The sequence below is a fragment of the Myotis daubentonii genome, chromosome 6, assembly GCF_963259705.1.
Source record: "Myotis daubentonii chromosome 6, mMyoDau2.1, whole genome shotgun sequence".
Taxonomy (NCBI): domain Eukaryota; kingdom Metazoa; phylum Chordata; class Mammalia; order Chiroptera; family Vespertilionidae; genus Myotis; species Myotis daubentonii.
This window is the reverse complement of record NC_081845.1, coordinates 57,504,731-57,529,382: the sequence shown is the minus strand read 5'-3', so window position 1 is coordinate 57,529,382 and position 24,652 is coordinate 57,504,731. Positions and strand designations below refer to the sequence as shown.

Genomic DNA, 24,652 nt, shown 5'->3' with positions numbered 1-24,652 from the left:
AAGAAGGGGGTGAGGGGAAGGAATGTGCTTAATAGACAGTTAAAATATGGTAAGATTCTTGCTTGTTTGAAAAAGGTGAAGATACTGAACAATTTTATTTTTACCAGGAAGCTTTATACTTTATATAATTAAAAAATGTAAGAGTAACCACTAAAAAAAGAAAACTGTATGCTACTGTTTCCAAGCCAGAAAATACATTTACAAAAAAAGATGAAAAGTTATCAAGAGAACAGAGGACAAGAAATAGAAAAAAAGACAAGAAATAGAAAAAAAGAAGAAAAGATAGTAAGGTAATCAAAACACATACACTCCCCTCCACATGCATATAAAGAGATAGTAGCCCAGCCGGCATGGCTCAGCGTTTGAGCATCCACCCAGGAATCAAGAGGTCACGGTTTAATTCTTGGTCAGGGTGTGTGCCCGGGGTTTCAGGCTCGATCCCCAGAAGGAGACGTGCAGTAGGCAGCAGATGGATGATGTTTCTCTCTCATTGATGTTTCTAGCTCTATCTCCCTTTCCTTTACTCTCTCTTAAAAAAAAATCCCCCAAAAAATAAAAAATAGATCGTAGACACAAGTCCAGCTACACTAGAAATCACAACAATGTAAGCAGAGTTAACTTCCCTATTTAAAATAAAATCATGTGTTCTGTTGGCAGGGCTCTAATTTCTGCTAAAAACATTAGTATATTTGGGGGGCTTGATGCTGAAAAGCAGCTGACAGTTCAAACAGGCAATGCCTTAAATGCTTATTGCCTTTACAAATGATTTTCAAGCTGAAGTTAAATGAGACAAAACAACAACAATAATTCATGATCAGCAGGAAGAGTCAGAAATGTTGGAACTATGGATAAATGTTATTATTTATAAAGAACTACTCCCAGCTTTCAAGAGACAAGAAAAGGCACTGGCATCTAAATATCACTTGGCCAATTCTTTACTCCAGTTTAGTCTGTGTTCTGTTATTAGAGCTTCGAACAAGGCACCAGATAACCTCTCGTTCGCCACGGATTGATCCAACTGCCTTACTCTACTGAAAGCTAACTGCAGACGCTAACTGCATGAAGCCCTGTTTGAAGCTACAGAAATATTTCCCTGCTGCCACAGCATAATCCTTCCTTTGCAACCTCTGCAGCCACCATTTCCAAGTTCCAGCCTGGAAAGAAGCAACGTGCTGTCCTGTAAGGGGATGCTAACTCACACTGGTTGCCGGCCTTCTTCCCCAGGCTGACTTAATCCATAGCTCGCACGCTACTGTGAGTCCTTCGACTACTAAAACAGCATTGGTGGATTTCTGAGCTGCAGGAATGAGAAACCTGGATCTAGACAGGTGACTTGCACCCAGTCACACTGGTTGCAGGTGCCATAGCAGCCCAGACCAGAAACCAGACCCGCTTCCCCCCTCTATGTCACCTATCAGGTCTATGAGAGAGGAACAGAAGGACAATAAATTGGCTTCATTCTTGTTCCTCATAATTCCTTTGGCCCAGTTCCCCAACACCTTTTCTGTTCTAAATCTTCTCACTTTGCTGAAGGGATGAATCCTTAACTGGAGATTCTCAGTGGAAGCTTAGCATAATTCCACCTTCCAACCCGTCATTCCCTTCCAGGCTGGCACCCTTCCCAGGCTGCTGTTTGCCCCTCTGGGCAGAAAAGCTCCTGCCAACAGTACAGTACTTCCTTCACGGGAGAGGCGAGCTCAGCCATCTCGATCCTGATGGCATGTTGTTTCTAAAAGCAGACACGTCTTTAGCCTCCTTTTCAAGGAAGCGGGACCCTCCCCCAGGAAGCCGCTCGACTGAACACAGCCATGTTCAGTGTGTGGGAAAGAACCGAGTCTTGTTGTTAATAGCTCCAGTTAGAAAACTTTCCCAGAATAACCACAGCTACAAATAAAATTAATGCAAATGCAAAACCACTGGAAAATTCCCAAGCCACAGCTGTTTCAATGAGAACCAGGACCCCGAGTCAGAAACACAGGGTGGAACCCGAAGAGGAAGAAGCTGAGGGAGAGCAGAGAAATCGAGAGGCGTCCAAAGACCATTCCAGGGTTCTGCCTCTCGTCTCTACACAGCTCACCTGACACTGGTTTTTCTCTGTCTGCCCCCACAGGAAGGAGGGACCCGGGATTCTCAGGCAGGAGAGCCCAGGGCCAGAGAGCACTGTAATCCCATCACTTGTGACCCTTTTTTGTGGCTGTTAGCAAGGTCAAGGCTGTTAGCAGAGCCAAACCAAACCAAACCAAAACAAAACCTCTACATAATGGGGTTTTATGTATGCTTTTCAACAGTTAAACACTTTCAAGATGTTCAAAAGAAATAAGGACTTCGTCTCTGTAAGAAATACACAGTTACAGTGTTCAGCTGGGTGAATAAATTAGGAACAGCTGGGAACACAGTGCCTCTCTGTGCTTCTACTTTACAAGGAACTTTATAACCTAACCCAAGGCCCTCATCGCACAGATAAAGAAATTGGGACCCCGCGAGGTTCCTGGGCTACAGCAGGGTCACACGGCGTCCAGGTGGGGGCAGATTTAAGACCAGACCCTGAGTGTCCTCTGTCAAGGGGAGCGGCTGGCTGAGGAAGGAGAGAGGCTGTGGGGGCTGCACATCCCTGCGGGGGAGGCACCGGAGACTGGGAGACACTGGAGGCGAGGTGTCCATGCCACACGGCAGCAAGACAACTTAAAGGTAACTGACACCTGGATTCCACCAAGCACCCGAGTGTGAAAGGGCGAGAACACAGGAGAAGAAAACAGTACCAGAAAAAGTACGAACTTCGTGGTGGCTCTGTTTACTTCACAGTCAGGTATGTGGCAAGTGCAGGTTCATAAGGAAAAGTGAAAAAAAGAGAACAATAACTGAGCTATTTGAACTAGTCACTAGGTGTCTGTCATAATTAAAAAAACAAGAACACACGTTCTGTTTATATTTTCCACCTCAGTGGGAATATATTCTATTATCATATACGTGTTTCTGACCTTGGTTCTTGAAAGCCTTTATCAGAAGCACTTTGGATGTTAGCCACATGCAGATTCCGGGCGCTCCTGCAGAGTCACTGACGCAGAATCTCTCAGAAACCTGAATTTTAAACAGGCTTCCCATGGACGCTGACATTTAGTGACCAGCACATGCCTATTCCTGTCGCGGATGAATCGGACAAACCTATCTGCCCTCCAGTCCTCCCCGCTCCCCTCTCAGAGTTACAGATCCTGAGGTGCGGGACAGTGAGTGCCCTCAAAGCACGGGCTGCTCCGCCCTGCCAGCCCTTCTCTCCCCACCAGGCATTAGGACTGAAAGGGGCTAAGTAATAGCTGGTTTAATTTTAAGACTCTATATTTTTAGGTTAAAAGTGCAAATAAGTATTGTTTTGCTAATGAAAAACATACCACATTTTCTGTCATGAGTATTTCCTTTAAAGTCGGGGGGGGGGGGGAGTTAATTTACTAAAAACAAAAGCAAACAACATGAAAGACAGAATCACTGACTTTTTGGGCTCTACCTCATCCCTGCTTCTCTCAATAAGCCAAAGCCAGAGCAGCCCTGGAGCAGTCAGGGTCCCCGAACAAGTGCAGCTCCTCAGCATGAAGGTCAGGGGAGGCTTGGGAACCACGTCCGAGGGAGGCAGAAATTTCAGAGGGGCAGGACGTGTAGTGGGGAATCTGGGTAGCATGATCAGCCTTTTGATAAGATGTGATGTGGCGGCAACATGAGCTGGCTCTCTGCTTGGCCCCGTCCTCCACATTTTCTCAAGAATATGGCAAAACAGCAGGGACCAGTATGAAGGGAGGAAGGGGAAGGGAGAATCGAGACTACAGAGCTGTAGTAAACGAAGGCTACCTGCTTATTTCCCCAAACCACACAACACCTCACAGGGCAGAAAGGAAGGAAGGCGGCAACATCCTTTCACGCCCAAATTGTGGAGGCAGTTCTCAGAAATCTGTTTTGAAGAGAGAGGCTGAAAATAGAGCAGTAATCACTACCTTTGAGACTTGGATTTCCTAAATATTATGAGTAGCATTCACGTCCTGGATTATCTCTGCCCGCTGAGGGGAAAGGCATTAGCAGGAAAGGGAGAAGACTGGCACACCTCAGGGACTGCTGGGGTCAACAACCCGCCTCTCAGTTCTCTGGAACGCGCACTTGGATCTCCCTGATAGCGGAGTGAAGTTCTAGCAGGCGCCGGCCCATCTCCTGCAGGCCTACCTGCCTCCTGATGACACCCGCAGCAACCCGTGGGCACCTGGAATGGCTCACAGCCTCCCTCCCCATCCACTGTCACCTAACCACAGGACTTTCACATAAAAAGTCTCCAAGTGCCTTTGACAGCCTCGGGGGATGGCTGTCTGCACACAAGGTGAAACAGAGGAAAGAACAGAATACTGCCAGTAACTGAGTCCCAGCACCTCCAACAAGGGCAATTTTATACTAAAACATATTTGTGTCTGTGTGTATAGATATGTGAGCACACATAAAAAAACACTAACAAGAATTACTCTATTTTATTCCCAGTAATTTTTAATTTTCTTTACACTTTTCTGTATTTTCCCATTTTTTTTTTATCATGTGACTGTCTTCTTATAATCATTTTCTAAAATGTTACTTTAAAAGATAATTACGACACTCTGGCCAGAGTTGCTCAGTGGTTAGAGTGTTGTCCCATACACGGAAGGGTCACAGATTGGATTCCCGGTCAAGGGCTCGTACCTGGGTTGTGGGTTCACTCCCCAGTTGGGCACATGTGGGGAGGCAACCAATCGGTGTGTCTCTTTCACATCGATGTTCATCTCTCCCTCTCCATTTCTTTCTAGAATCAGTGAAAACTATTTTTGGATGAGGATTAAAAAAAAATAAAGATAATTACATCTATAATTCCTCTAGAGATGAACATGGCATATAATAGATAAAGCCATTTATGCAGTGCAATGTCTAAAAGTAGAATAGAAAAAAAAATGGTGTAGAGATAGAAACTTCACTTTCTCTTCTCTGTAGCCCTGCTGTTGCTACTGATCTATAAAGGCCTCTGCCTACCAATTTCTTGGAGCCCCCTGTAGATTACATTTTTTAAATTAGTTCCTAAGCTTAAACTACAACTTCAAACATAGAAGCAATCCAATCTTCTCCCCTGAGATACCAACAAATGGACAAATGACAAAACCAAATTTTCATGTGTTACTTTCTCCCTCTTTTTGATATAGGTATTAATAAGTAGCAAAAAGAGTAGCTGAATAGGGGAATTATTTGCAAAATTATTCACTTCTGAACAAGTGAGAAGTTGAATATGTGTTTTTTTACAGTTAAAATCAAACTGCATACAAGTAAAATAATTAAGAATTTTTTTTCCTCTGGAATGAGTCCCTTATTCAAGATAGTTCATCTGCTTCACCCTTCTTCACTGAACAGTGCATGATTTCAAATCCATCTAGAGCTGAGGAAATATCCCTGAGCAACCCCATTATGGTAAAAAAATAAGCTCTATAAATCTTTGCTTCTTCCTTTCTACATATTTTCACCGTATTATTCAACCACACAGCATATGCATAAACCTGCACTCTGATGACGCTCAGAATCTATGATGCTGGAGAACGCCACAACACGCTCCCAGGGCTGAAGGCTGTGGTTCTCTAAAAGGTGATATTAGTAAAAGAGACACTTGCTGCCTTATGGGAAAGAGAGTATGCACAAGACCTAGGACGGTTAAATAAGGCCCCTCGGTATCTTCTTTAACGTAACTGTCATGAGGTGGAATAAATAAGAAGTCCCAGGTTTGAAACACCACCCTGTATTTGGATAATAAGGCAGAGTGCTGGGAAATAATATTAACTACATTCTACGTGAACTTGCCCATATCACTTACTTTCCTCACCTTCAAAATAGGGGTTGTTGTGAGGATTTAAAAAATACACAATGTCTGCCGAAACCGGTTTGGCTCAGTGGATGGAGCGTCGGCCTGCGGACTGGGGGGTCCCGGGTTCGATTCCGGTCGGGGGCATGTGCCTGGGTTGCAGGCGCATCCCCAGTGGGAGATGTGCAGGAGGCGGCTGATCGATGTTTCTCTCCCATTGATGTTTCTGGCTCTCTATCTCTCTCCCTTCCTCTCTGTAAAAAATCAATGGAGTATATTTTTTAAAAAAACACACAATGTCTGTGAAAACATTTTAAGTTATTATGGAATGCGGCCATCTACCTGTGGGAAAGAAGCAGCCTCAGTTCTGGGGCTCTGCTCTGGACAATCCCATCCACACAATCTGGATGGCCCGGAGCGGCTGGATGGGGCAAGGGTTAGTGAGGGAAGGTGAGGGAATGGACACGAATGGTTTCCTCTGCTCAGGGCCCAAGCTATGGAACACTCCTTATCCCTCAGCTGAATGTAAGTTTCCAAGGAAGACTCCTCTTGGGAATTCTCAGTGGAAGTCAAGTCATAAGTTAGGAGAGAGACAGAGTTCAGCCAGATGACTCACTCCACTAATGGGACCCTCCACCATGCTACTACCTAGCTGCACTGTGTTCAGAGTGGCCGAGACCCAGCTGCAATAGAACTGGAAGCAGGTGCAGACTGGGAAAGCAATGCTCAGCCAGAGCCTGCTGGGCCTCTCCTGTGACTCACTGTGTACTAAGAAATGGCAAATCTTGTTCCTGTTGTACCATCTGACCAAGGTGGCCCTGACCAGAGGAGAGCTGTCTAGTTACTAAAAATAAAAAAATAAAAAATGATATCCTCTTGACAATCACCAATGAAACTTGCAGCATTACTCCGTTGGAGATCAGCAAGACTGCTGGGAAGAACGGACGTGAGTGCTCTGCCTTATCGTCCAAATCTTCTGCTATCAGACAGAATAGTGTCTCCCATCTGTGTTCTCAGAGCATTAATTCCATTAAACGCCCCTAGAAAAAGTCTTTGTAGTATCCAATGCAACTGGGAAATAATATTAACTATATTCTTTAACTAGCAAGGGTCACAATGCTCCTTACACACATATGAAAGGCACTGAAAAGTCCTGCAAGTAAAAATAAAAAAAATATATCTTAGTTTAACTAAAGTTATTTTAAATGGCAACAGTATCTGGTGATTAAGTACAGGGGATTCTAGGGCCAGGCTTTGTACCTTATGCTCCTCCGTTTACTAGTTGTGAGAGCATGGGCAAGTTCATCTCTCTGGCTCAGTTTCTGCACAAGTGAAATGGGAATAATACCTTCCTTATGGTATTTTTTCATGACAATGAGCTAATCATTGAGAACAGTGCCATGATAACAGAAAGCTCTGAATATACATTAGCCTTTAAATTTGCATTATTAATACATAATTACTAAATACTATTTTCTATAACAACTACATATTCTAAGGCAGCAGTCGTCAACCTTTCTGACCTCATGGACCACCAGTGGTCACCGGGTCACTGGTTGGCGGCCGCTGTCCTAAGGAACCTGTGTTCCATGGAATAAGGAAATGCTAGTAAGAAAAATAATATCCTTCATACCTGAAGAGAAGTCAGCATCTTGTGTAGCACAAAAAGCATCGCATAGAAATCACTTAGTCTCCAATATCAACTTACCCTTATGGGGTCTATTTCCTTATCTATAAAAGTAAGGTAATTAGACTAGTCGGTCTTTCCTGCTACAGTAATAGTCTAGGATTCCAAGGAAAAGGCCTAGTAATTAAAACCCGCAGCCCTGCCCAATGCTGGATCCAACCGGGCTGCCCTTAAGGCTCTATGCCATTCAGATTTAAAGTTGCTATTACCAGTTAAGAAGCGGGTCTGCCATCCAGCAACATGGATATGGAAATGGCCTTCTGCCACCTCGCCCCGGAGTTCTGAAGCACTCGGAGCGGAAGCAAGCTGGCAGCAGTCATGAGGGCCACAGGCTGCTACCTGCCCCGTTCCCGGACCTTCCATCCCGCCGCCTGGGTTTCTGGCATGGAAGCTTGGGCATCATCCCTATTTCCGTACTGTGGTCTCCAGTGCCTAGAGGGAGCCCAGTCCTGTGTACGAGTCACTCTGCTTATCTTGATTCCTGCCAGCTCTTTCCAAAGGCTGAACTCTTCTCCCAGTCTTTCTCATCTGTACACAGCCCCAGGCTGGAATGACAGTGCAGATACCCACCTGTGCTCAACCGTGCCCACATCTCTCCAATCTGAATTCCTGTGGAGTCCACCCTGTCTCAACAGGAAAGGGCTCTGCATCTGCCCTGGAGTGTGTATGGCTCACACTAGCTCCGTCTTTTGGAGATCTCTAGAATGTCAAATGGCCATGCCGATTTGCGCTCTATTTGCGTATCCTCCCACCATAGCCAGTCAGCCCATATGCTTTCTCCGTCCAAGCACTGTTCTACGTTCTGTTGACACAATATTGAACACAAGCAGACATTCTCCCTCTTTACAGTTAACACACATTTCAGTAGAGGAAAAAGGACAAATAAATATACAAGATAAGGTTATAGAATATGCTGATAGGGAGAGAGGAATTCGATGAGGAGTGTCAGGCTAGGCCCCTTAAGGAAGGGGGCACCTGAGCTGAGACTAAAATAAGGTCCAGACCTGAAATCGGGTCCAAAACACCTCCTGGTAGCAAAGAAAACCTCCAGTACACAGACTCTACGGCCAGATCCAGCTTGTGCTGGGGAGCAGGAACTAAGGCCAGTGTGGCTGGAACAGAGTGAGAGGGAGAGAGCAGGACATGAGGCCAAAGGGTAAGGCAGGGCCACATGTTGCGGGCTTTGTTGGCCAGGTGCAGATGTTTGGATTTTATTTTCATTGCAATAAAAAGTCATGGAAGAATTTTAACAGAGTGTGACACAGTAAGTCCATCCTTCTTCCTGGGGCTGCAACAACAACTCTAGTATGTGCCTAGCAACACATCAGTGATTATCCACCAAATGCTACAGTCTCTTCGCTCACAATCACAACAGGCATGTTCAGGTATGTAACCCAGTGCAAGTTAAAATGATAACAAATCCACCCAAAGATATCCCTATTGGCTTGAGAGAAATGTTATACTGTAATTTAAGAAGTTACACTTTCTTATATGTTAATAGCTCTAATCCTATCTAATAAAGAGGTAATATGCAAATTGACCATCACTCCAACACACAAGATGGCCGCCCCCATGTGGACACAAGATGGCCTACAGGGGAGGGCAGTTGTGGGCGATTAGGCCTGCAGGGGAGGGCAGTTGGGGGGGACCAGGTCTGCAGGGTAGGGCAGATGGGGGCAACCGGGCTGGCAGGGGAGCAGTTAGGCGGTGATCAGGCTGGCAGGCAGAAGAGGTTAGGGGCAATCAGGCAGGCGAGCGGTTGGGAGTCAGCAGTCCTGGATTATGAGAGGGATGTCCGACTGCCCTCAAGGGGTCCCAGATTTGAGAAGGTGCAGGCTGGGCTGAGGGACACCCGCCTCCCCCCCACCCCCCAGCCACGCACAAATTTTGTGCATCAGGCCTCTAGTTAATAAGATAAACCTCTCCTTTTGGGATTTGGCAGTGATAAGGCTCAAGTGGGAGTGCCACTTGAATCCTCAGAAATGGAAAATCACATTTTTTTTTTTAAAAAGTAGCATTGCTCACAGTAACTGACTCGGCCTGGAATACAAGAGAACTGGAAATGTAAAGATGGTATCTTTAACAAATGTCACTCTGTTATTCTATAGCTCTTGCCAGTACAGCACTTTAAAGAACTGCATTAAAGTAGCTCCCAATTGAAAAAGTAAACCCCAAGTACAGGCAGAATTAGCAGCCCCGTTCCTTGCTCTTATAGTAAATGATTAAGGCAGGGCCTCTCTTTCTAACCCTGACAGACATCCTCCCCTTTTCACTAATCCTCTATTTTGGAGTGAAGGCCCGCACAGGGAAGTCGATTCCTGGTAAAGCCATAATAAGAATGCGTCTTTCCGCCCTAACCGGTTTGGCTCAGTGGATAGAGCGTCGGCCTGCGGACTCAAGGGTCCCAGGTTCGATTCCGGTCAAGGGCATGTACCTGGGTTGTGGGCACATCCCCAGTAGGGGGCGTGCAAGAGGCAGCTGATTGATGGTTCTCTCTCATCAATGTTTCTAACTCTCTATTCCTCTCCCTTCCTCTCTGTAAAAAATCAATAAAATATATTAAAAACAAAAAAAAAGAAAAAAAAAGAATGCGTCTTTCCAGGGCCAGAAGCAGGGGGAAATCTCTTTAGCAGACACTGTTCAGGAACTTGTGACAAGTTTCTCTGTACCTTTGAAATCGGGCAAGTGTTTGTGCTCCTGACAATAATATTCAGCAAACAGACTGAGACCAGAGGAAGTACAATCACTAATAGAGAGGGTCACTTAGCAATTAACGTGCTGACAGCTCTAAAAGCTCCCGTGATTAGAGGTGAGAGGAGAGAACAGTAATGCCACCAAGAGCAGGGCAGGCTTTCCTGCCCCTGTGTTTACATGAGCCCGAGAGGAGATCCTCAAAGGCAGCAAGGCCGCCTGCCTCGTCTCATGGAGAAGAAATACAGACGGGGCCTCCTCTCAAATCCCCCACACCCGGTTTAGATTCCTCTTTTACCTTTCATCCCTAAGACTTGCGTTGAGGCAACTTTTTAATATAATTATTCTCAATTTATATCACACACAGATGATGGTTCCATCTTCCCCAATATTCTGTGTAAAATCCTTCAAGTCAGAGTCATCTCTCTGGCTCCCCACTCACCCATCATATAAAAATTTCACACCATACATGAAGGAACAAATAAAAAATAATTGCCTTCCAGCCTCACTCCCCAAAGGTAACCATTGTTAAGTTTCTTACCTCCCTTCAAAAAAGTTTGTGGGCATATATAAACTTTTGTGTTATCCAGTGTTCAATCTCAAGAGCAAAACTTAGAAGAAAGGAATATTGATAGAATTTTAAATCATTTCTGGTTCAGGGCAGCATACAAATAAATAATTACAAATTACTACAGAATAAGGGATGATGTGGATATTCCAAGATAGACACAACTGGCCTCCATCTACCACTGACACACCCTCCACCTCCCAAAACTTGGGTGAGTACTGCATTCAGGTGGTAGATGCAGTTACCTGGGCATTTGCCAGGGGACTCCAGCTCTGTCTCTAACATGCTGGGTGGTCCCTGGCCAGTTCACTCCATCTCTCTGCGTCTCAGTTTCCTCTCCTACAAAATAAGGTGTTTTCTAGGGTCCCTTGAGTCCGGTATCAAAGTTGATAACCGAGTAATGAATGATAAATACAAACAGGTACACCATGGCCAAAGTCTGAAATTTGTATCAGGAAGAAAATCACAGAGATAATCAGTATAATAAATTACCAGGAGAATATGGATACAAATTAGATTGCAGTAATTATGTTTTTTTAATCAATTTTTTGAGCTATAATTCATAGAAGAATTCATGTCTTATTTTAACAGAGATGCACCAAGCAACACACATTGAAGTTATTTTAAGATACACCAGCAACCCTTCAGAAGTAGAATTGACATACATTGACTCATTTCTCACCTGGGCATGTGGCCTTCTCACCAAGCTCAGAAGGTTTGTGAATATTTTTCCATTGTCAAGACTCATTGATATGTTCAATTACACTCAGTAGCTATTGGGTCACAACTTCAGTGACTAACATCTTCATTCTCATTTGCCACCTCAATGACAATTAGCTGCCTACCAGGGAGAAAGTCCTCTTGCTGGTTGGTCTATATTTGCTGTCCTGTTTGTCCTGTTCTGACCTTGTCCTTTACCTGGAGCATAGATAGATACCCAGGAGAGTGGGAAAGTGATGATGGTGGGACCAGGGAGAGAGGGAACAGGTGCTCAGAGTGGGTAAGACCCTATTACTGTTAAGCATCCACTTGGCAATTTGACTGCAAGCTGAAGATCCTTGTTCCGGGGCAAATCTGGGAAAAAGGAAGTGGCATTCACAAGTGTCTCTGTCAAATGTTCTTGCCTTTTCTCTCAGAGGCAGGAAAGATTAAGGAAACAAACCCTGGAGTTAGAGAGAGATGGATTCCATCACTACTGAACAACTGCCTAGAGAATTCTGAGCCTCCGTTTTTTCATTTGTTTAAAAAGAGACAGATAAGGCAGTACATGCATTATGCTTATTATTAGTATGATGTGAAAATGTGGGTTTCTGTGGACTACCTCCTGTGAAAGGCAGGCTCCTTTAGAGGGCCATTGCAAGTAAAACTGAGAAATCACGCCCTGGTAGGAACGATCCCTTACCTGAAAGGAATTCAGGCAGCGAAGGGACGGAGGCAGCGTGGCGTTATTCCTTGATAATAGCAGCAGCAGCTCCAAGCAGGTTGCAGAGGGCAGGGTCAGAGGGTGGACGCTGATGTCACTTTCCCAGGAGCTGACAAGCCTGAAAGACATTGGTGTGTGCAAGGTCATAATTGCACCTGGTCACCATTATTTCAAGAATCTAATGGAGAAGAAGAAAACCTCCAGCTGTGGGAGGAAAAACAATGTACAAAAAAAATAGAAAGAAAATAGTTATGCTATAAACTCACAGCTTAAATGTCCAAGACATCTTACAGCATTTGGGGTATAAAACAGATGGCGTAGGCCCTTTTTTCAGGTCAACATTTTATCCTCAAAGAGCCAAGAAATGCAGTCTTACTTGTGAGGGACCAATCTGGGGTTGGGGGTAACAATAGCGAACACACTGAATGCTTCCTATGTTCTACGCTGTGAGCTGCATGGGCACCTTGGTCAACCCTCAGATACGTTTGAAACGGACCTGTTGTTATCCCCATTCCACACATGTGGCAATTGTTACTGAGCTGGGTATGCCCTTTGGAACATCCAGTTCAGTGATTTTCAGACCAGCCCTCATTCATGACACAAATCAAAGCAAAGCTGGTATTAGAAGGGTGGGAATGGCAGGAGGCTCTCATCCTCCAGCGTGGCCTGGGAAGCAGCTCTATTTGAAAATCCTTTCATTTGAGAGATGAGGAAACCGAGGGCTAGAAAAGCAAAGAGACTTGTCTGAGATGAGGCGGATGTTTAGGAAATTATACGAGTCTGATCCTGGTTTCCTGACTTTCCATCTGGTGCTTAAAGAAAAGGGGAAAATCAGGAAATCGTTATGAGAAAGTGTAGTAAGAGTAGCATGAGTCTTATGCTATCACTCTTCTATTTACAGTACTTGAGTATTTCCTGTCTTTGCCCCCACCAAAGTGTCTCTTGCCATTGTCCTGAATTTTAAAGAGGTGTGTGTGTGTGTGTATGTATGTGTGTGTGTGTGTGTGTGTGTGTTTGCCTTTCTATATAAACTTCTCTCTTAACGGTGAGTTTTAATCAAGTCAGTGGTGAATTCCGAAACTTCAGGGAGCAGCAGTGGTTGAGAAGAGAATAGAGTTGAACACTTTATATGCCAAGTCATAGCAGATCATTTAGCTGTGTGCATCGGGTTACTCATTACGCTGCTACATTTCTGATGTGGGGTGCGGAGTCAACTCCTTCCTAAAGCATTCGCCTTCTAATGCGACTGGAAGAGGAAGGACACTGTCTGCTTTCCTAAAAATTGGTCTATTTCAGCAAGCGTATATTTTCTGTGTCTTTTCAGTGTTTTAAAAATTATTTTATACTGACTGGCTCTGTTATTCTTTCTGCTTTTACTATTTATGTAACATTCTTGACTTTTTTTCCAGAATGGAAATAAAGAATCTTGCCACCTTTGGTAAAAGTCATATGTAGTACTAGTGCAGTGGCTCTAAGCTCATTCTCCTGGCACCATCCTTATGCCCTCCACAAATCAGTTACTTTCCCTTCTCTGGCCTGCACTAGGCTACACACCTGTGTTTGGTCACAGTTTTCTGAGCCTGGAAGGCCTGTTTCCCTTATAAGAATTAACTACTTGCTAATCACCATACTTGTATCCATTACAACATGTACCACCACCCTACTTGTGTTCCTATTTGGACTGTGTCTACATCTCTGACTCATATGAGATCAGACATGAGTAACTGTAACCTGTGGATTACTCTAACTTGGCAGTCTAATGTGGAAATAAAAATTAGATTAGTATTGTTTTTCCTCAAACACACCCAGGATTTAACCTGTTACTGGCTAAAAGAAATAGCCAATGCCAATTTTTCACTTATTCTTGTATGTTCAATAAGCAATTTAAGTTTTCAAAATTCATACATTTTACCCCAGCACCTACAACAGGGCTCATTAAAGCTATTTTCATTCTTATTTTCTAAAAAGTGCCCTGAAAAGGTTTTTGCTTTTTTCTGAATTGGAACTCTTGCAGCCAAGGTCACCTGACACTGCCCTGGATTGTGAATGTCCCTTGGGAACTCATAGGTGAACCCTCAAAACCTAACCCGGGCCAGTCATGCTGCATCTTCAGTAGGGGTGTCCCGGGAACAATGCAGCCTGCACGGGGCTGGCTGGAGCTCACAAGTAAGGATCCTATGAGAGCACAGATCATCTTTGAGACACTAACACTTTTTCATCATTTTTTTACTCCTCTTTTGGCAGTATCCTATCTAATAAAGGAGAAACATAGTAATTAGCATACGACTGCTACCCTTCCCATTGGCTAATCAGGGAGATATGCAAATTAACTGCCAGACAAGATGGCGGCCGGCAGCCAGGCAGCTGGAAGCTAACATGAGGCTTGCTTGCTTCAGTGACAGAGGACTCCAACGTTCCCCGCCTGCCTTGCCAGCCTCTGAGCTTGCAGTTTCAAACATTGTAACAAATATAGAAGCTAAAAAAAAAACCCAGAAACCTGCTTTCAGCCCGCCAGGATCTCAGAGCTGGAGTTATACATTGTTTCGATTATAGAACCCAAACAAACCAGATACCTGCTTTCAGTAGCAGAGGCCTCAGAGCTGGAGCCAGAGCTAAAGCATGCCCAGAATAAAAAGAAAAAAGAAAAAAGAAAAAAAGGAGCAGTTGGGAGCTTCAGTCACCTGTCAGCCTGAAAACAGCCCTCAGCCCCTCACCCAGACTGGCCAGGCACCCCAGTGGGGACCCCCACCCTGAAGGGTGTGTGTGACCAGCTGCAAACAGCCATCATCCCCTCACCCAGGCTGGCCAGGCACCCCAGTGGGGACCCCCACCCTGATCCAGGACACCCTTCAGGGCAAACCAGCCAGCTCCATCCATGCATCAGGCCTCTATCCTATATAGTAAAAGGGTAATATGCCTCCCAGCACCGGGATCAGCGGAGCCGTGATGCCTCCCGGCCCCGGGATCAGCGTGACAGGGGGCAGCGCCCCAACCCCCTGATCGCCCTGCGGTTCTGTGTGTGACCAGGAGCGGGGCCACAACCTCCCTATCGGCCCTGCTCTGTGCATGACAGGGGGGAGCTCCCCAACCCCCTGATGGGCCTGCTCTGTGCGTGATGGGGGGAGCTCCCCAACCCCCTGATGGGCCTGCTCTGTGCGTGACGGGGGGGAGCTCCCCAACCCCCTGATGGGCCTGCTCTGTGCTTGACGGGGGGAGCTCCCCAACCCCCTGATCGACCCTGCTCTGTGCGTGACAGGGGGGAGCTCCCCAACCCCCTGATGGGCCTGCTCTGTGCGTGACGGGGGGAGCTCCCCAACCTCCTGATCGACCCTGCTCTGTGCGTGACAAGGGGTGGTGCCACAACCTCCCTATAGACCCTGCCTTGAGTGTGACAGGGGGCGGTGCCCCAACCCCCCAATCAGCCCTACCCTGAGTGTGACTGAGGGTGGCATCGCAACCTCCCGATTCGCCCTGCTCTGTGCATGACAGGGGGCGGTGCCCCAACTCCCCAATCGGCCCTGCTCTGAGCCCGACCAGGGGCTGCACCTAGGGATTGGGCCTGCCCTCTGCCACCCGGGAGCAGGCCTAAGCCAGCAGGTCGTTATCTCCCGAGGGGTCCCAGACTGCGAGAGGGCACAGGCTGGGCTGAGGGACCCCCCCTTCCCCCCCTAGTGCACAAATTTTTGTGCACTGGGCCTCTAGTTATATTTATAAGATAAAAGGGAAATAGTGAATTATACAAATAGATACTTTTATAACAGAGTTATTTTTATGGCTGAAAAATGCTCTCCATAATGTGTGTTTAAATTTTATAAGTCTTAGGTTTCTTCTGACTATTGTTTACCCTCCGGCTAACACGTTCAGATAATGGGCCAGGCACTTTATTTATAGCCATTGTCTCTAACCCCACAGGAGCCCTGAATGGCAGGCAGTATTCATCCCACCTTAAAGATGAGGAAATCAAAGGTCAGATTGTCCAAAATCACACAATTAGTAGGTGATGGAACCAGGATTCACTCACCTCAGCCCCAGTCTAAAGCTGTGCTCTGTCCACTGTACCGCACTGATCGCTGAGGACGCTCTACACATCCTCATCCTCTCCAAGCAAAGCATAGGTGCCCGAATCGGCCATTCCCTCTGTATGTTAACTTAAGAGTTTTTTCGCTTCTCTGTAATAAGTAGTTTTATCCTTCTTAAGCCCCTACTTTATGATACTGTATATATTCTAAACCTTGAATTAGAAAGGTAGTAAAGATGGACATAGGAAAATACCCATCTGTCATGGTAAGCAAAATAGTTATATGAGAAAAACAGGTTAGAAGGCAATACAATAAACATAAATGGCTATTTCTGTTAGAGGGAGATAATAACCTGATTTATACGTTTTCTTCCTTATGCTTTCTTATTTTCCAAGTATTATTTTTACAATCAGGTACACGTTCACGTTATGATGTAGATGTGATTTTTGGCAGAGAGAGAGGAATGTTTACATGCTGCTTAAAGGTGTCAATGGGCTGCTAAATGGCTATGGTGTGATCTATCAAAAAGGACACTCAAACAGAAATTAAAACACATCAGCACTGCCTTGCCACTCACCATCAAGTGATCTTTGACAAGCATTCTTGGACAGGCCTACCTGCCTCATAAGATCCTGAAGTTCATATACAACCCACCCAATGTATCAAACCACCTGAATTTATACAAAAGGACATTCATCACACTACTAATGAACCATAGTTACGAAGAAAAGACAAATTACTTAAACATGTTAATTATTCATGTTGCTATGTAATCACAAACTTTAGCCTGGCATGTAAATGCAACATTGGCATTTTAAATTGAAGCCTTAAAGTATTCTGCAATTTAATAATGTTCATCCCTATTGAAGCTCAAAACGGCGAAGAATGTCCTGATCACACAGTTAGTGAGGGATGGAAAAGAAGCTCAGGCATGATCTCCACCTAAGCCTCATTCTGTTTTTACCATACTACACACAAGGCAAAAGCCTACTAGATATTTTTGAACTAGTTCTAGCCAACGGAGTTCAAAGAATAAGAGCAAACAATGGGGTAAATTTTAGATATCTTAGAACACCCCTTTTTTACAACCTTATTATTTTTGAAATTAGACAACCCAGGTGGACTCAATATAGCTCAAATTTCCAATATTCATCCTTTCCCCACAGCATGTTTTTCATTAGCCCTAAGACTTATTTTTTAATGTTAAAATTTATAAATTTATAATCTGAATCATATATTATTTTAATCCCATGACACATCCATACACGTCGACATGAAAAATAAAAACAGCTGCCTTGGAAAGGTAGAGCTATGGGTAACCTGGTCCCAAAATTTCAGCGAATGTTTTCACATTTAAAAAAAAAATTAGTTAGAAAGAAATAAAGAGAGCAGAAAGGAAAGAGGGAGAAATGGCCTGTCATACTTAAAAGTCGGTTTATCTTAAAACAGTTTCCAAACTCATTATGTGGAACTTAGGGCACGTACTGATTAAGCCAAAGGTGATATTTGAGACCATCCACCCATGTCTCAAATCAGTACAAATTTCATTCATGATAAAAACAGAGGATTATAATAATCCAGCATTTGGATTATTTCTGATATTTCCTGTAAAGATATCGCAGACTATTAGGCCTAAATCAGTAATCTTCCACTATAAGATCAATATGAGAAGTATTGCAAAAGAAATAACAAACTAAACATCAATTGAAACCTATTTCTGTGACTTTAAAGTACTGAGAGAGGAAAAGCTTTCCTGGGAGACCAGGGCTGTCAGCCAGGTGACCTTAGTCCAAGAGACCAAAATGCAAGTGGAGGACACACCATCCTTCTTCCTAAACGTCTGCCTTGACAGAATCCCCTAGGGAAGCAACTATGACCTATTTATTTTGAAAGAGGCAACAAGAAGGGGAAAAATTCAGTTCCATCACTTCTAACAAAAATGGTGAAATAATAAATCAACCACCAATCAATATCAAGAAAGGACTTGAGAAAATAGAAAAGTGATACAGTCTCCTAGGAAACACAGAGGTTGTATAATGTAATAGGTGAAAATAACAAATAGACAAGATATAACAACTCCACCAAAAATTAAAATTATTTCAAATGAGTCCAACATAATTGTACAGAGAAGAGAAAATAATAGAGTAGAGCTAGTTGATTTGGACTCTTCAGTCCTAGAAAGACCTAAGAAAGCAAATAACCTATTAATGATGTTAAAATACAACACTGTTCATACCTGTGGATTTTAAAAATTCAATTTCAAAGCTACCACAATGATAAGCAAGCACATCAATTTATGCTCTCCTCTTCGTGACAGCAGCCTGAGGTGATTTCTGAAAATGGTTTGCTATTCACTTGACCCAGAAAACCCCACAAAATTATGCAATCAAGAGGTTCAAATCTTTATGTTCACGTTAAGAACACTTGTGAAACTGCCCAGGCCATGTCACTTTACAGAAGTAATGTGTGCCATTCTGTCCTTACAATAGTGGAGTTGGGAGGTATGCCCAGCCAAACGGTGGGGCTGGACAGCGTTGGTGGCCCAGAAAGACTACTGAATTTTTGCTGCATATGTTTGAAAATGCAGAGAGCAATGCTGAACTTAAGGGTAGATGTAGATTCTCTGGTCCTTGAGCACATCCAGGGGAACAAAGCTCCCAAGATGCTGCACAGAACTTAGAGAGCTTGCGGGCACATTACCCGGTACATAAGCTCTTCCTGCCACACTGAGATGATCCTCACTGAAAAAGAGCAAATTATTCCTAAACCAGAAGAGAGGTTGCACAGAAGAAAAATATATCTCAGAAGAAATTAAAAAAACAACAAAAAATGTAATGGTTCAGAAGTAAATTCAGCATAAAATCTATATATATAAAAGCCTAATATGCAAAGTGTCCCCTCTACAGACCAGGAGTTCTATCGCTCGCTATAATGTGCACTGACCACCAGGGGTGACACGGAATGAAGGCAGGCCCCAGCTAGCAGCCAGAAGCCTGGGAAGGGAGGCCCCGGTCGGCAGCCAGCAGCCGCTAGGGACCCTATCCGTGCACGAATTTTGTGCATTGGGCCTCTAGTAAGTAATAATAAAAGTAAAACACTGTACTATTAAAAAACAAAAGAATCTTCAAAAATCACAGGTCAAAGGTAGAAACTCTCTGAAAGAACTCCAATATATTTATAAAAGGAGGACAAACAACAAAAATTTGGTGTTTTGCTTTGTGTTTTTTTTTTAAGAAAGCCTACGGATAGAGAATAGTTCAGGGAAGGCCTGGGGAGGGGTAGAGAGTGGGGTGGAGGGGATCAATGGGGGAGAAAAAAGAAAGGGGACATCTGTAATACTTTAAATAATAAAGATAAATTTTTTTAAAAAGGCTTTCAAGTAATGGTTTTTAAACCATTTGAAGGTCATTGGTCTTTAAGACAATATGATTAAAATTATGGACTCCCTCTCTACAGAAGCATTCATTTATACAAAGAAAATTTTGCACATAATTTCAAGTGCTTCCTAGACCACCCATTGCTCAAGAGCACTCATGCCCTTATTTTTTACTGGCTTCTTTCACTTAGCATGTTTCCAGGGTAAAAACCATTGCTTTTCAGTTAAATATGGCCTCTAATCTATAATTTTTGATAAAATATTAAAACAATTTCATTTTATGCTTATCATATATCATATTTGTGTTAGCATATTAATATAGGTAAAGTTTTCAAGGAATTTTTAAAGAGAAAGTCTCCTGGCTCAGATTTTTACTACATTCCATGACCAGAGGAAATCAATCAAAAAGGAGGCTGATAAATGTACTTCTAATCTTTTAATCACTTTCCTGAGCCACTGGACATCAACTTATGAGGGCTGAGATGCAATAAATTAGATTCACTCTAATAATATTCTTATAAGTAAGCTTCACACTGTGCATCACTAGACTCCCTATCCCATCAGAGGGGCCAACTCAGCCAGCACTTTCATTAATCAGCACTACCCCCTCTGTCCCAGTTTAAGTCCTCTCTCAATGTGGCTATGAAAGTGTTTATAATGCAGACAGTACAAAGCAAGGGTGTGAGACTTTTTGTCCTTTAATTATTTCTTAGGCCTGGTTCAATGAATAAGTTTTCTATTTGTTCAGTTAAAATAGGTTGTCAGTGACTGTGTTGACAGGTACAGTAAAACCATGTTTGGTCTACAGAGAAGAGATGATCTATTGGAGTATTACCAGTCCATGGCTTCAGAAGGGGGTTAGGGTTAGGTGGTCTGCACCATATCCAACCTTCCCCTTCCCTGCCTTTATAGAACACTGTCATCTCCAGTATTCTTGGCTTCTCTTACACCTCTTCTAAGTCCACTTTCAGATGGCCTTCTCTTGGAAATCCATACACCCTTCCTTCATAAGAGGGCAGAGGACAGTGGTATAGCTCAATTCAGATGAATTAGGCCTGGCCAATTTTGGTAGCTGAGATATTAGCAATGAACTGCATAACTCTGAGTCACAGGTGGCTCTCTCTGATCCATTAGAAGACAAACCCTAATGACTGAAAATTCTGTCCCTTCATGGGAAGAGACGAGAATCCCAATGCCAAGATCGCTAACCTACTCATGTTCTCTATGCAAGGATCCTTGATTTTAGGAAATGTCCTCCTGTTTAAGACTTCAGACCTTTTGCGAAGTCACATGTCAGTGCAACTCTGGTAGAGTGAAAGCCCAATGGCCACACTCCTTTCAGGTAAGGTAAGAGAATCAATTTTGAAATTAAGATATAATTATTATTTATTTTTTAGAGAAAGAGGGGAAGGGGAAGAGGGAGGGAGGGAGGAGAGAGAGAGAGAGAGAGAGAGAGAGAGAGAGAGAGAGAGAGAGAGAGAAGAAAAGAGAAACAGCAATTTGTTGTTCCACTTATTAGTGCATTCATTTGTTGATTTTTGTATGTCTTGTATGTGCCCTGACTGGGGATCGAACCCACAACCTTTGCATATTGGGATGATGCTCTAACCAAATGAGCTATCTAGCCTTGTATATAGAAATTTCATTTCTACCAACTTAAATTCAATTCCCTTGTAATAAAGTTATTAATGTGTACCTTAATAAAATAAACAATAAGATCAATCAGGTCAGGCCTGACAGTCTCCTAAACTTTATATCTATCATTTACCCACGAGCTACCCCTAAAAAGATCTGCGTACAGACACTGGCAAATATGCTCCAAAGTTTTATTCAAAGATTTTATGGAGTAAGAGGCACCCCTTAGAAAAGCATCTTGAGTCAAAGAAGGAAATACCTGACTAAATTTTTCCAAGGCGAAACCAAATATTGTTAAAAATGAAAGCTTTTGGAACCTAAGAGGCATTTCATTGAAACCTCCAAAGACCATGACTTTTTAAGATTATTAAATATGCAGCTTTTCTTTCCTTCCAACCACACCCTTGAAATGAACTATCTTTGCTATCTGGCTTCCACTATTCTTCGTTCGTTCATTTTGGAGAGACTATTGTAAATATTTGGTCCCAAGGTATAAAAAAGACACTTAAAATGTGGTAATCATCCCTGTATAGTACATGAGTGTGAACTGAGGCAGGGGGCACGTGTTAAACATGGTTTATTCAAAAAATTACTATTCTAGAAAGGTTTTAAAGTTACTTTCAGCAACTAGAGAAAAGCAGCTAAGCATCTGAATTTACCAGTATTAGGAGAACTAGAAAAGCTAACTTGTTCTGTTTTTCTAACAGTAATGCATCATACTGTCAATATAAAAATACTGTCATTCTCTGAACCAATTCATAGTATAATAAGAAATTTTCTTTTTAAATTTAATGAGTAAAGTTTGCATTTATTTAGCCTAGGAAATAGGAAGAAAACAAAACAATGTTTCTTGATAATACAAAATATTTAACTTATAACCAAAGTATTTCTTGTTCATTTATTGATATAAACATATAAACTTGCTTTAGTTACTAAAATAAACGTGTACATTTTTCAGTGAAAGTATCAAAACTGTACTTTTGATACCCGAGTTCATCTTTTATTAACATCCCAAGCATCATCTGCAATTCTGCTTTCTAACTACTTGTAACATTGAGTTATAAAAACTAGCAAAAATAAGTTAAAACTCCAAAGTATGTAACCTCTAAAAATCAAAAGCTAAATGATGGTTGTACTAGTAGATCTATTTGACATGAAAAGACAGTCACAATATTTTGACAAATTAAAAAGAAAACGTAAAATAAAAAACAACACATACAGCTAAAATTAATTTATGGGCAGTTAAATATTCTAATCAGATTTTTCTGAATATAGGGGAGGGCAAAATAGGCTTACAGCTGAGAGTATGAAAAACAGAATTTATTCTTATATTGTTACTTATTAATTATCACATTATTTTCCACATGAACAACTGTAAACCTACCTTTTCACCATGCTGTACATGTACATAAAGAGATATAGTGCCAAAATGTTGATAGCAGCTTTCTTTGAAAAACCAAGATTAAAATAATTCAGCTTTGAAGAAACCAAGATGGCGGGATAGGTAAACAGCTGAAATTGCTGCCTCGCACAACCACTTCAAAAATACAACTAAAAGACAAAACAGACATCATCCAGAACCACAGGAAGACTGGCTGAGTGGAAATTCTACAACTAGAAGGAAAGAGAAGAACACACTGAGACTCAGAGGAGGTGTGGAAGTAAAGTGCAGAGGTACGGAGGCTCCAGCGTGCGCAGAAAGGGGCTGGAAACGGAGGACACTGGAGTCTTTTGCAATCAAGAGGGAGGCACAAGCTCCCAAAGGCCCTGACTCCAGTTCCGGGCGAGTCTCTGGGGACCCAGACTCATATGGAGAGAAACTGGACTGTCTGGCAGCAAGCAGAACTCGAGGGTGGCTTTCTCTCAGAGGTGCTTGCAGTGATTACCAGGACACTGAGACTCGGAGACTCTTAGGGCAGGACTGAGGATCAGCCATAGCTGTTTGCTCCACCCTATTGATTCCCTGAGACCCCGCCCCACCCAAGCGGTGCGCAGAGGCTTTTGCATATGAATGGGCTGGCCCTTTGAGATCTAAAATTACCTAACAATCTGCAGCTGGGTCAGAAAGACCTACAACATCCAAAAGAAGGCCCAAGACCCCACAGCAGCCTGCACTGCTTCACAGCTGGGCCTCATCTGGGCACCTCCAAACCCCAAACAAGGAAGAGGAACCTGCAGATCTCTCTGTAGCTCCTGCTGGGTAGCCTCAGGCAGAGGCTAAATTAACACCTCCTTAGAGATCCAAGAACCAGTGTACCCAGTGGTCAGATTGGGACCATCCAGATTACAACTCTTCAGATCCATAAGGGACACACTCAGGGGGTAGACTCAGTAAGCACCAAAGCCCCACTGAAGCAAGTCTTGCCCCATAAGGGTGTCTCTAGCACAGAAGTTCTCCCACTGTAGACACTGCTGACTCTCACAGCCAATTGGCCTGGAGGCCAATTCCTCCCAGTGATACCAACAACAATCAAGGCTTAACTACAACAAGACTGTGCACACAGCCTACAAAGGGGTGCATCAAGAGTGTCCACCCCAGGTAATTGGGGAGGCTGAGCCACTGGGCCCTATAGGACACCTAGCACACAAAACCACTCTACCAACACAGGGAAGCATAAAAAATGCAAAGACAAAGAAACAGATCACAAATGATAGAAATGGGGGAAAGCAAACTATTGGATATAGAGTTCAAAACCACGGTTATAAGGTTTTTCAAGAGTTTTCTAGAAACTGCCGATAAATTTAGTGAGATCCTCCAGGATATGGAAAATGACCAACTAGAAATTAAGCATACACTGACTGAAATAAAGAATAATATACAGAGATCCAACAGAAGACAAGAAGATCCCAAGAATCAAGTCAAAGATTTGAAATACGAAGAAGTTAAAAACACCCAACTGGAAAAGCAAAAAGAAAAAAGAATCCAAAAATATCAAGATAGTGTAAGGAGCCTCTGGGACAGCTTCAAGTGTCCTAAAATCCGAATTATAGGGGTGCCAGAAGAAGAGAGAGAGCAAGATACTGAAAACCTATTTGAAGAAATAATGACAGAAAACTTCCTCTATCTGGTGAAAGAAATAGACTTATAAATCCAGGAAGTGCAGAGAAACCCAAACAAAAGGAATCCAAAGAGGACCACACCAAGACACATCATAATTAAAATGCCAAGGGCAAAAGACAAAGAGAGAATCTTAAAAGCAGCAAGAGAAAAAAACTCAGTTACCTACAAAGGCATACCCATATGATTGTCAGCTGATTTCTCAACAGAAACTATGCAGGCCAGAAGGGAGTGACAAGAAATATTCAAAGTGATGAAGTGCAAGAACCTACAACCAAGATCACTTTATCCAGCAAAGCTATCATTCAGAATTGAAGGTCAGATAAAGAGCTTCACTGATAAGAAAAAGCTAA

General features: G+C 43.2%; 1 protein-coding gene across 4 annotated transcripts in view; it reads right to left on the bottom strand.

The window, feature by feature from the left end:
* The window catches only part of UBE3D (ubiquitin protein ligase E3D), a 140,562-nt gene that overhangs the window by 48,461 nt on the left and 67,449 nt on the right, over positions 1-24,652 (bottom strand). For 2 of the 4 annotated variants that reach the window (XM_059701094.1, XM_059701097.1), the window contains exons 9-10: positions 12,191-12,329; positions 9,835-11,862 (exon numbers count right to left, since the gene is read on the bottom strand). In XM_059701094.1, the coding sequence (XP_059557077.1) occupies positions 11,806-11,862; positions 12,191-12,329 (196 nt within the window). In that variant the 3' untranslated portion in view covers positions 9,835-11,805. Of the gene's footprint in view, positions 1-9,834; positions 11,863-12,190; positions 12,330-24,652 lie in introns of those variants that run through there. The other 2 variants (XM_059701096.1, XM_059701095.1) reach the window with 1 other exon arrangement.